The 13829-nt window shown below is 43.5% G+C and overlaps 1 protein-coding gene across 1 annotated transcript in view; it reads left to right on the top strand.

The window, feature by feature from the left end:
- The first annotated feature begins 12407 nt into the window (after positions 1-12407).
- The window catches only part of LOC126419691 (outer dynein arm-docking complex subunit 1-like), a 231550-nt gene continuing 230128 nt past the window's right edge, over positions 12408-13829 (top strand). The window contains exons 1-2 of the mRNA XM_050086875.1: positions 12408-12485; positions 12663-12844. Coding sequence (XP_049942832.1) covers positions 12408-12485; positions 12663-12844 — 260 coding nt within the window. The remainder of the gene's footprint in view (positions 12486-12662; positions 12845-13829) is intronic.

Raw genomic sequence — 13829 nt, 5'->3', positions numbered from 1 at the left:
AATACAGATTGTAACTAGCAGCGGCTTTGGCGGGATATTGCATGTAAACAGTCGTAAGTACCACGGAAATGGCTGTCTGTTGTCGTAACGTGTGCGGTGTCCGTGCCAAACAAATACTTTCCAGGGACGAGCTGACAGAATTGGTGGATGACGTGGATACATACGACTCCGATAAAGATCCAGCATATGTTCCTGAACGGAAATGCGTATCAAAATATGTGATTCATACTGTGTAAATTGAAGGTGGAGGGGGAGGGGAGGAAGGAATTTGTGATGTCAACTACATCAGGTCTTTACGCAGAATCAGCGTCGAAGAGTGAAAAATGTGTGCCGGCCCAGGATTCGAACCCCAAATCTCGCGCTTACTAGGCACTTGTTAATCATAGCCCCAGCCCTACACCGTGCTTATATTAATTGCGCGGACTATATCGGCACGACTCCCGGCTGACCCACACATTGATCTATCGCCACCTATCCACTGTCCCCGTCTATGTTCTCCACGCTCGCTACTTTGAGATTCCCGCAGGAGGTCGAAAGTGAGTGTGCATCCGCACTGAAGATGACGGATTCATTCCCCATGGAGGCGAATCAATTATACTATTTGCTTCGTGTCTGTTATTTCGGACATGTCCTAAAGAACAGACGTCACATATTCGTATAAACATAAGTCGCTTCGCTTCCCACAGTTTACGTATATTTACTGGACAGTGCGACGGCAGGCATGTTAAGCGCCATCCATAACATTGTTGATGCACCATGGTAAGGTGATCGCATTGGTTTCTTACAAAACATTATCTACACTGTATCCAAATCCAGAAAATCATACGAACAGAAGTCAATTATGTATGTATAATGAAGTCAATTATGTATTATAGGGATCATGGTGCGTGTATATTTATACATTGCCGAAAAAAATACTAGTACACCTAGAAGGACGACGTCGGTTTTGATCCGATGACGGACTATGCCGCATGGGGGACAGTACATATACGATAATGGTTTCAACGTCGTCCTCCAACAGAACGTGCAGTGGCATAGCTCCCAGAGCGCCACCTCTGTCTACCCTTTACTACGGAATGCTCACAGCCAAAAGGCTCAGTGTGGTGTAAACTTGTGAAGCAAGAAGCCAACCATTCCACAAAGACGCACTCGCGCTTCCTGTAGCCAACCAAGCGAGTTTGAAGGGGATCAAATCACGGCCTTCCGAGTGACGCTATTGTCCTCTCAGAGAAATGCCACACAAGTTGGACGAGCAGTGTCTGGCCCGGCGGATCTCTGGATCTTAATGCCCTTTGAGGCCGTCCCAAGGAGCTCATGCATGGTGTTGCAACTGAGAATGTAGCACAACTGCAACAGCGAATTAAAAATGGCAGTGCAATTGTGCACAGTGTGATGACAGAACCGGCAACATTCCGAGAGCAGTAAGACGTCGAGCACGTCAATGTCTCATCTACTTGAACATTGTTCTGTGAACATGTTTTGTGGTAAATGTGTACACTACTGGCCATTAAAATTGCTACACAAATAAGAAATGCAGATGATAAACGGGTATTCATTGGACAAATATATTATACTAGATCTGACATGTGATTACATTTTCACGCAATTTGGGTGCATAAATCCTGTGAAATCAGTGCCTGGAACAACCATCTCTGGCCGTAATAACGGCCTTGATACGCCTGGGCATTGAGTCAAATAGAGCTTGAATGGAGTGTACAGGTACAGCTGCCCATGCAGCTTCAACACGATACCACAGTTCATCAAGAGTAGTGACTGGCGTATTGTGGCGAGCCAGTTGCTCGGCCACCACTGACCAGACGTTTTCAAATGGTGAGAGATCTGGAGAATGTGCTGGCCATGGCAGCAGTCGAACATTTTCTGTATCCAGAAAGGCCCGTACAGGACCTGCAACATGCGATCGTGCATTATCCTGCCGAAATGTAGGGTTTCGCAGGGATCGAATGAAGGGTAGAGCCACGGGTCGTAACACATCTGAAATGTAACGTCCACTGCTCAAAGTGCCATCAATGCGAACAAGAGGTGACCGAGACGTTTAACCAATGGCACACCATACCATCACGCCGGGTGATACGCGAGTATGGCGATGACGAATACACGCTTCCAATGTGCGTTCACCGCGATGTCGCCAAACGCGGATGCGACCATCGTGATGCTGTAAACATAACCTGGATTCATCCTAAAAAATGACGTTTTGCCATTCTTGCACCCAGGTTCGTCGTTGAGTACACCATCGCAGACGCTCCTGTCTGTGATGCAGCGTCAAGGGTAACCGCAGCCATGGTCTTCTAGTTGATAGTCCATGCTGCTGCAAACGTCGTCGAGCTTTTCGTGTAGATGGTTGTTGTCTTGCAAACGTCCCCATCTGTTGACTCAGGGATCGAGACGTGGCTGCACGATCCGTTACAGCCATGCGAATAAGATGCCTGTCATCTCGACTGCTAGTGATACGAGGCCGTTGGGATCCAGCACGGCGTTCCGTATTACCCTCCTGAACCCACAGATTCCATATTCTGCTAACAGTCATTGGATCTCGACCAACGTGAGCAGCAATGTCGCGATACGATAAACCGCAGTCGCGATAGGCTACAATCCGACCTTTATCAAAGTCGGAAACGTGATGCTACGCATTTTTCCGTCTTGCACGAGGAATCACAACAACGTTTCACCAAGCAAAGCCGGTCAACTGCTGTTTGTGTATGAGAAATCGGTTGGAAACGTTCCTCATGTCAGCACGTTATGGGTGTCGCCACCGGCGCCAACCTTGTGTGAATGCTCTGTAAAGTTAATCATTTGCATACCACAGCATCTTATTTCTGTCGGTTAAATTTCGCGTCTGTAGCACGTCATGTTCGTGGTGTAGCAATTTTAATGGCCAGTTGTGTAGTATGTAGGGATGTTGAATTTCGGGTTCTTTCGTATCCTTGCTTTCTGAGAAGAATTAATTTTATGGTGTTTGTGGTGCACATGTGATCCCAGCCCTGCCGCATATCTCGGAAATAAATCAGTTGCAGGCAGAACTTTATTTAACGTGTCACTCTTATTCTGATGGATACATTATACCCACGAAGCGTGTACAGATACTTTTGAATCACTCTATATATTATAGTGTTGTTGTCACGTTAAAGTAAACATTGTGGAGATACAAAATTTTTTGTGGTGTATAAAACAGAGAAATGTTGACGAAGTAGATGTGGAAATAAGGAACATAATTTTTTGATGGTGTATGCAGACATGTGCGATGAATATTAATGATAAGGCAGTACGCGTTGAGTATTAATTATAAGGCAGCACAGTAGGTGAGGGATGTGTAGAAATATTTGGTCACCGTTATCCTGCATACTATTAGGAGGGGGATTATGGTCAAAGGCGAATGTTGGTTAATGGAGATTTATGAACAGTAGAGAATGATGGGCAATAGAGAGAATGATGATCAGTGGTAAGTTATGGTCAGTAAAGAATGATGGTCAATAGAGAGAATGATGGTCAGTGGAAAATCATGGTCAGTAGAGAGAATGATGGTCAACAGAGAGAATGATGGTCAATGGAAAATAATGGTCAGTAGAAAGAACGATGGTCAAACTTTATTGTGATTTGTAAATCAGAGAGATGATGATTTTGATGAGGCAGACGTGAAAATATTGTACATAATATTTTTGAAATTATTGGCAAACTTAATGATGGGAGTTGATGAGGCAGATGTGGAAATATCTAACCACCAAAAAATGGTTCAAATGGCTCTGAGCACTATGGGACTTAACATCTGAGGCCATCAGTCCCCTAGAACTTAGAACTACTTAAACCTAGCTATCCTAAGGACATCACACACATCCATGCCCGGGGAGGATTCGAACCTACGACCGTAGCAGTCGCGCGGTTCCGGACTGAAGCGCCTAGAACCGCTCGGCCACCGTGGCCGGCATCTAACCCCCAGTATCCTGTATACTACTAGGTGGAGTAGATCATGGTCAATGGAGAACGATGAACAATGGAGAATGGCGGCTTATGGTCAATGTGAGAATCATGGTCAGAACGACGGTCAATGGAGAGGAAATTATTTTGGGTGACTGCAGGAACAGAAATACCTGTTAACATGTTGTGTGTAGTGGAACCACCAGAGGAGAATGTCGTATTGGATGCATCATGATGTTTTTACTTAGAAGTATCATACGTGTACATGATACAGGTGGTGACAGGGTGGTTCCTGTCAATGTGGATAATTTCGATGTTAATGATGTTCGGTTAAGGGGTTATTAGTTGCTAACTTAGAAGTGCCAGACGAAGAAGTACTAGACAGCAAACTGCCAGTACAAAAAATTTGAAGAGATCTAGGAGACTAGTTATGGCTAAATTGTTACTGGAAATCAAGGAATTGTTTAATCCTCTAGGTCAGCTGCCGATGACATCCATAACACAACATAGAACTCGGACAGGAGATAAAACACCCGCATATCGAAAACCAGCATGGAACCACCATCACTTGGAACAACCGGCATAGAAGAATTTATCATCAGGAAATTGAACGATGGCATAATAAAGAAAAGGATTATTTCGTGGGGAGTTGCTGTCGCCATTGTGCCAAAGAAGTCATCAGACAGAATGAAGAAGTATAGATTTTGTTGCGTGGTTATCACTACTTAAATGGTAGAACAGCGGGAGATGCATTTCCTATACTTAATGTTGCAGAAACTCTTGATAATTTAGGGCAATGTAAGTACTTTTCCACAACAGACCTAAAGAGTGGTTGTCATTAACTAGTGCACTGCAGGCAGTTGACAGGGAAGCAAATTCGTGGTTGCTGGAGTACCGGCAATTCTTCGTGTTTTAACGTCCCTGTGAATACGCGATAATTAAACGAAGATCGCACTATACTAATCGCGGACCGCTATATCGAATGAGCACGTGAAATTCCACTTCCACTTCAAAAATAATTTTCTTCGCAACAGGAAGCGAATTGACATTTTCCGTCGACACTGCTTTCCATGAAAGACATGATGAGCCAACTGCAGCTATACTTTGCGAAAGGGAAATTTCAAATATTTGCCAAAAAACCAAAGAATATGCACCTAACGACTTTTAGAAGGAACACTCTGCATCTCTGATCGCTATGACAGAGCTAGCATTATGAAACTCAGTAGAGGGAAGCCAAGCGCTCCGAAAATTTGTACTGTGGAATGCCTTTTTCTTGCAAGAATCGAACTGAGCCATTCCTCAGTTTATTATTTACAGAGGATTGCCACCGGTCGAATGAAGAAATTGAATTTTTGGAAAAGAAACGTATAGAATAACATTTGATGACGCTGGACTGTACTGCTGCCGCAGCAACCTCTGAGACTTCCTTTCTTGTACGGAGGCAAAAAGAAGTCGTATTAGTGCAAGGCGGGATGGGATGGTGGTCAGGAGATGAGACAAAGCTGTCTGCAGAGGGTGCACCCAGTTGACATAAAGCAGTCACACCTAGCTGGGAGCATTTCCCTTGTCTACAAGGGCACCTCGTGATGCCCGCACGTCGCAGTGACTTGTTTAGCAGCCATTGGTGGCTGTGGTGGCAGTACAGAACGGTGCAGTGGGGTGTGCGAACCTTACCAGTGGTGACCTCTGAGACTGGCGCTGAAGAGATCCCCCCCCCTCCCCCTACACATTTCGTTTGTTTTAAAGAAAGATCCAAATTCATACCTCTCCCAGTTCTGTCTAGATCTGTAAGATTTCCTAAATAAATAGACCATGCTAAATAACTTTTTTGAAGTACACGTCTTTTATTCTTAGCACATTGCTGGTGATGTCTGTAGCAAGCTTTTTAAGACAAGACTGCTACATACACGTGAGAAATATTCCTAAATAAATAGAGCGTGCTTTCTTACTCGGATTTTTAAATGCGACATCATATAACACTTCTCATACCCAGTGTCTTGGGTCATAAATTATACTAATTGGATAATAAGTTATCTGATAAGTTCTGGCAGCCATGTAGGCTTATTCCAGTACTTCCAGGCCATCGGACAACACCCCATCCATGATTTGTGAATTTCCTCCGTTTTTATGCATTTGCCAATTGACATAGAAGTGTGGGGGACGGGGGAGGGGGGGAGGAGAAGGGGAGCGGATGACTTTGAGCTTGACCTTTCGAGAGCACTGGCTACAATGCAACCTGTGTGGAACGAACACAATCCCATTACTTTCAATTGAAATTGCAAGCTGCATGCAGGCCTTGTGCCACTTGCTACATCACTACGGTGGACGCACAGCCTTTAACAACAGGTGCCAACTAGTTTAAATTAGACTACAGAAAGCGGTAATATCAATCTCACTCGATTGTGTAAAACATTTCTAGTGTTTAAATCTGTTTACAGGAGCATCTTGTTGGGACTGGAGAAAGACAAAGAAAAGCTGATGCAAAGTATTCGCCCAGCGACCTCTCCCGAGAATATAGCGAAGGACAACAAGCTGACTGTGGGTATCAGTACCCTTCTTACACAAAGGCAGACGTACAACGACTTGGTCAGGCAAGAGAAAGACACGGTATGTTTTAAAGTGAAATAGATTTTTGTATATCCGTAGGTCTTTGTTCAGACTCTATTCTGCGAATGTTGAATTGTTAATAAAAAAGGTGCAAATGTGTCAGGTGAGGTCTCCAAGATCCATAGGGATTTTTCTCGAAAATTATATGTCCAAATCTTTTCTGCGTGAAATGCGTTTTAGTTAAATACTTAATAAACAATTAGAATGTGAATCTAACGTTATTTGGAGTTTCCCTGAGTTCAGGGAACAAAATCAGCTTCATAGTTTCAAATAGGCGGGGAGGTCAGAATTACTGATCACATCAGACCGAAATTAGTGCCGGCCGCTGTGGTCGAGCGGTTCTAGGCGCTTCAGTCCGGAACCGTGTTGCTGCTACTGTCGCAGGTTCGAATCCTGCCTCGGGCATGGATGTGCGTGATGTCCTCAGGTTAGTTAGGTTTAAGTAGTTCTAAGTCTAGGGGACTGATGACTTCATATGCTAAGTCCCATAGTGCTTAGAGCCATTTGAGCCATTTGAGCCGAAATTAGTGACTCCCTCGCACAGTAGACATCACGATAGTCTAAATTCGGTACAGTTCACAAGTTCTTCGGGTACGCCACATCCAGCTGAAGCCACTCATATATAATCAATTTCCATATAGCTTACAAATTGCAGGTGTATTGATTTCTACATTCCACAAGCTGTTCCAGACATAGTGGTGTACAAAACTTAGGGACAAAAGTAACTTCCGTGTTGTGTGTCACAACCAAGTAACATAGCTCATGCAAATTTGGACCATAAATACCAAGACCTGCTGAAGTATAGTACAGAAAGCAGCTGATAAAATGCGCAGTGAGATGAAAAGAAATGAGACTTTTATTCAAAGGCAATAATTACACTGAAGTCACCGAGATTTATTATTGTCACCTGGACATTACAGAAGGCGGGGCATGGTTCTTAATAAGGTGTGTGATCACCACAAACAGCAATGCATGCTCTGCATTGTGCTTCCATCCTGGCTACAAGAGTGGTAAGGAGTTCTTGTGGTATGGCATTATGGTGTCCCATTTCTCCACCATAATGGTTGACAGTTGCTGGATGGTCGCTGCTGCACGTGGACGTTCTGCAGTGCATCCCCCCACTGCATCCTATATGTGCTCGATGGGGTTTGAGTTGGGGCAGTGGGCAGGCCAGTCTTTTGGCCAAACATCCTCTCATTCCAAGAGGTCCTCCACCTGCGCAGTTCGACGCTGTTGCACACTGTCTCCCATCATATGGTGACAGGTAGGTACACAAATGCAACTAGAAACATCGTCAAAGATGATCGTTTTGGTGATTCAGGTATTGTGATGTTACATAGGCGTACTGATCTCCTAATCTTTGAACGTACTACAATACTACATTCATCGCTCAACATTATTGTGACACAGTATATCTTCCACATGTGCATGTTTTCAGGGATGCATTCAGTCCTGACTTCGTTTTATCTATGACAGTGGGCGAGCACAGTGAACTGCACAGGTGGAAATACTTGTGGAATCAGAGGATATTCGGTAAACAGAGTAGCCTGACCGTTCCCCCAACTTATATCCCATTGAGCATGTGTGGGATGCGTTGCTGGTCATTTTACTGCATATCCACATGCACTAACGACCACCCAGCTGTCGCCAACCACGCTGATGGAGGAACAGAATGCCCTGTCACAACAATTTCTTACCAACCTTGTGACTAGGAAGGGAGCACATTGCAGAGTATGCACTGCATTTTGTGGTGATCACTGACCCTATTAAGAAGCATGCCTCACCTTTTGTAATGTCTAGGGTATCGCCAAAAATCATGGTGAGTTCGGTGTAATTATTGTTTTTGAATGAATGTATGTATGTTAATGAATTTACTCATGGCACTTTTGTTACATACGCTAATCATAAATTTCAAAACTCAAATTAATCATCAAATTAATTAATTTAATAATTGCTAATGTACCACCACAATAAAATAAAACTAGTGAATAGGTGAAGGGGTATTAATGAGAAGCGATTCGTATTTAAGTTTACAAGATAACAAGTTTTATCAATACTTTTGTAACTACAACTGACTAATAAATCGTACACAAGAGAAGACAAACACAAATCATAAAACGAATGGTGTTTTATTGGTAAAGCATGCATAGGTATGCAAGCTATGCAAATTCTCCCCTGAATTAATCCATTTTACTTTGTTTACATTAATCCGCTGTGAGGCCCAGCTCTATTCAAATGGAATCAAGTACGACCAAGTATATCACGAAGTAAGTTTCACCCTGGAACTGGGAGCTGTGAATATCATTTGACAACCCTACGCTGGTGCTGCAATACCTTGTCCTTTCACCTTGATTCAGGTGGCAGCAGTGAAGAGCGCACTGTGGGAGAAGAGCTGTAATGTTCTGACGTGTCCACGAAAATTTGCAAGCTATACGGTCTGGCGTTCTGATTATCAGAACGTGGAAAACTTCGCTATCAGACACCTGGATTCAGTGTGAGGTGCACCCATTCGCTGGTCTGGCCAAACCAATTCGACTCACTGGCATAACGGTGCATGCTGGAATTGCTGAACGTCAACAGCCCATTCAGCACGGACAAGTTCACCCTCATGACACGTGATATGTCCGAAATGATATGCAGTTCCACTGTCGGTACAGTTGGAAACTGCTACTGGTTCTTAGTCTACCACAAGATACAGAACACAAGCCTCATCCACTGGGAAAGGACCTGAATATTTCCATCGTGAGAGGACCGGAAGACAAAGAAGGCAAAGAACCACAACCACTTTCCACCAAGCCTCGGTATGGGAGACGAATTAGCAAAAATTAAACCATCCCCACATTTCACAAACCAATCGAACTATGCTCTACTCATTTGATCTCCCCTCTTGACTATTCTGTTATCCTGGTAGTCAGTAGCGGTGTTCCCATGCTAGAGGAGAAAGCTTCCACTTTGCATATCCAAGGAGGAGCCAGTCGGCAACTCCAAATCTCTCCTGCCGGAAAAAAGATTTTAGTCTAGTGAGGCGTCTTTCACACGGTAAGCATGGCCATGTTTTGGCAGTAAACATCTATCTAGAGCTGACCACTGTCCCTCATTTAGAGAGAGATACAATCTTTCCTGGCCGGTCATTTCCAATTTCTTAAAGAAGACTGTTAAGCTTCCCAGACAGTCGTGAAATGTATGTTTTTGCCGCTCGCTTAAAGAACCTGGAGATTTCCTGGCGTCAGGGAGGTTACGGTCTTGCCTCCACTAAACACGTGCACCAGCCGCTCTGTTCGTATTGTCGCAGCTTCTAACATGAGAATGCACGAAGTTTTATGACAGTCCCACCGTTTGCACAAAGCATCAATTCACAGCAGTCTCTCTTAAATGCCTTCCTGCACCCACTCTCTGCCAACTGGCCACTTCTGCGACGGACTGCCGCCAGGCCTAGGTAAAATGTGTTGTGAACAGGCGCCCTTCTCTCCAACCCTAAGCGGCAGGACGAGAGGGTATCAGTCAGAAGTCCCTCTGCAGCTGCGATTCACTGAGTGCCGCTTCCCAGAATCATTCGCACAGCCAGGTCGCTGCACTGAGCATTTATGGTTCCCAATTCATATCTCTCCCTGTTCTCTGTCGCCTCCATTCTGGTCCCTCGGGTACAAGTTCTCTACAGGTTACACGTGCTGTTAAGTGAACATTCTACCCACAATTTCCTCATGTACAAAGTCATTAACTACATACAGCAAATGTAGAACTGGGAAACACCAAGATTATCACCTAAAATATGAACATTAATCTGAATGACAATGTTGTTAAAGTGAGAAGAGAGTGGTATGCCACCTCTCACTACCCAATAATTTATGCACGGGGAGTGTCACACTTCAGTAGAAAGGTTAGCGTGACAGGGAGCAGAAGAAATTACGACACTTTAGTTGGGTCTTTGAGAATGACATGCCGGACCAGGTCAGTTTTGCCAACCAAAAGAAAAAAAATACCACACGTCTTGACAGCATTCAACCAGGAGTCATATACACACTCACTGCTGCATGCCTGGAAAAGTTTTGTGATTTTCTGGGTGTGAGAATTGATCCTGTGGACCCTCAGGAATTGTTCTTGTGTACCCTTAATTCTTTGACATACACCCCTGACTGTAAATACAATGACTGAACGATTAAATGATCATGCAGACATTTGACTAACCCATTCACACTGAGGCTGAGGTCAGAGATGATTGATTTCCCTAACCACAATACAATATCGTTGAGCACTGAGCATTTTCTGCGTCAGAGATTTTGTTTGTTCACAGTGGTTCGATCTTCCATAGAGACAATAACATGACAAATTGTATCCAAACATTCAGCAAATCTAGTTCTGCCTATTGGCTTCTGTCTTGGGTTCTTCGGCCGACGTTCATCTAATGATTTTACTGACGTTTCGCCAGCACGAGTGGCTGGCATTCTCAAAGCTTCACCCTCGATTGCAGTTCACCACCGGCAATGCAGGGTGAAGCTTTGATAATGCCAGCCACTCGTGCTGGCGAAACGTCAGTAAAATCATTAGATGAACGTCGGCCGAAGAACCCGAGACAGAAGCCAATAGGCAGCAAGTGGCCACGAAACCCTTAACAATTTTCTAAATCTGGTTCTTTTAGTGCACTAGAGTAAATGGTGTTAATACAAAATAAACAACATTTAAATGACATGTGAAACTTAGTGACACTTTACACAAATGACAAAGACAAAATATAAACATGAGTCAGTTTCAAAAAGTGGTTCGAATATTAATGTATTTGTTGTGTGTGATATTTTGTAAATCTTCGATTTTAGATGAGAGTGACCTTATATCACAGTACACATTTAAATCTGATGTTGTCCCTGTTGACAAACATATTAAGAAAGAAAAGTGAAAAAATTACATTTAACTTAATAAAATAATTACAGCAAGGAACACAAAAATAAGAATTAAAGAAGACAAACATATTTTAAGTCTCCTACTGCTCCCTTTTCAAGAGTCTTTAGGGAGCCCAGAAATTAACTTTACATTAGTCACATGACTAAACACAGAACTACACTCATGAGGTGTGTAACAGTTCGGAAGTGGGGGTGTAGTGGTGAGATGGTGCTAAGAGAAGAGTTACCCTTTGCTTAACAGCATAAGTTGTGGCAGTGGTGTCTGTGGCAAAACCTGTCTCCAGTCTGTGGCGGTAACAGGTAGGCATCTGAAATACTGACAGACCAGAGATGGAACAGCAGCTGACAGACTGTCACTCTTGTTTAAGACAGTCCTCCAGCAGCAGTTGTCAGTGTTGTGGCATACTATCCCGAGAAGTTAATTGCTTGGTCGGGCACTCTCTAATCTCTCCATTATCATTGGCAGTGGAGTTACCTTCGGGTCTGGTGCCTCGAGACTCTTGCATCAAACAGCAGTGGTCCCAAGAGGTCGCTTTACATCAGGCGCGAGCCTCCGTTACCTGCTAGCAGCAGGCGAGGCACCCCTGTCGGCGCTTTCACTCTCCATTGGCACGAGTGAAAGGGGCGAGTGTAACTCTGTATCCCTCTGTAGCCTTTGAGCTGCCCCAGTGTCATCCCGTCAGCCGGCAGCCTGTAGCTGACAACTGCCAATGTGGCCGTGCGGTGATGTCACGTCAGCCGGTCGCTTGCTGGAGGTGGCGCTCTGCTGTGACATCCCGCCGACAGCTGCGTCCCAGTCAACCTCTTATCAAAAAGACATAAACTAACCATTTTCTAGTGGTGAAGCTCTGTTGCTGTAGCATATGTCAGTGTTTTGTTAGTTTCCTAACACTTTGAACAATTTTTCAGATAAAAACTATTGAACGTCTAACACGTGAACTGGAGAAGGAAGTTTCAATACTGCGAATGAAGGACATGGATGACCACAGGAGCAAGAAGCTGGCGTCGATCTCCGAGAAGAAACTCGTGAGGCTCGAGAATAAGCTGCACGTCGTATGTATTCCTGCACTCTGTTCTGTGATAGTTAATGTCTCGTAGCCGCTGCAGGCTTGACGACAATGGTCTGCTGCATCTTTACATTTATATTTCCGTCATAAAAAGCAACAGATTTTGATATTTGTACGGCCTACCAGAATATAAATAGCTTCAATAAAAAAAATTATGTTGCAGGAGACAGTGAAATATAACAATATTGCTACAGAAAAGGATCGGCTGAGGGAAGACATCGATACAATGCTTATTGAACATGAGCTCTTTGAAACCGCCTACCAACAATTACTTAAGAAGCTTGTTACTGGCAAAAAAGTCATGTCAGACCTTATGAAGCTTGCGACCTCCAACTTCGACCAGAGGTAAGGTGCTGGTGGATGAAACACGATTTACTGTTTCCTGTATCGTGGCTCCAATATACTTCATTTAGACAATTATGGAACTATTTTTGTACTTATAAGGAGAGCTGTAAAAACAGCCTTCTAAAGCAATACAGTATAAGTACTAGAAAGTGTAAAGCTTTTGGAGCTACAAATAAATCACACAACCTTAGTTAGAAAACCCATTGCCTACAATGAATAAAGCGCCTTAGTTCAGCTACGTATTGCAGCACGCGTGGTTACTACTGTATGCGATTTAAAAGAGAAAAAAAGATAATTCTGCTTATTTTCCTTCGCTAATAATTTTTTGGGGGATGCTCCACTTACAATGAACAGAAGCGTGTTATAAGAATTATATTTAGTTATAATTCTGAGGCATTCTGCAGGGATCTCTCCAAAAACTTTGGCAACTGATACCTCGACAACAACTTCACAATATGTTTTGTACAGGGTGTATCAGCAAGAATGGTAAGTGTGCGGGGATACAACAGGAACGGTTATTTGAAGCAAAAAGCTTCATATGAACATATGCCCTATTCCGAATGGATTTCGAGATAGAATACATTTAAATCACATTGTTGTTTATTTTTTGTATTGTGCACTACCTTGTCATTGTTTACAGCGTACCACAGTAGTGTAGAGAAAGTCCAGATGAACAATTTGATGCAGGACAAATTTGGTCTATGAAGCTGGGGAACAACCTAAAAGTGGCCCACAAAAACTAACTTAGCTTCAGCGTATGCCTGTCGCGCGAGAGTCTCAATGTTCTCTTGCTCTTTTCGCGCAAAATATAAGTCCTAAGGAAAAATGAATCGGATCTTTTTTGTACGAAATTTAATGTAGTTTAATTGTTAATTGTTTACTGGGACATGTACTTGCTAGAGGCTGCGGTGTTCGAGTTACTAAAAAAAGAAAAAACCCAGAACGTGCTAAAGTTACAATAAATGTGTTATATCTTGGTAACCAT

This window comes from Schistocerca serialis, chromosome 9 (assembly GCF_023864345.2).
Source record: "Schistocerca serialis cubense isolate TAMUIC-IGC-003099 chromosome 9, iqSchSeri2.2, whole genome shotgun sequence".
Taxonomy (NCBI): domain Eukaryota; kingdom Metazoa; phylum Arthropoda; class Insecta; order Orthoptera; family Acrididae; genus Schistocerca; species Schistocerca serialis.
This window is presented reverse-complemented; position numbering and strand designations above follow the sequence as displayed.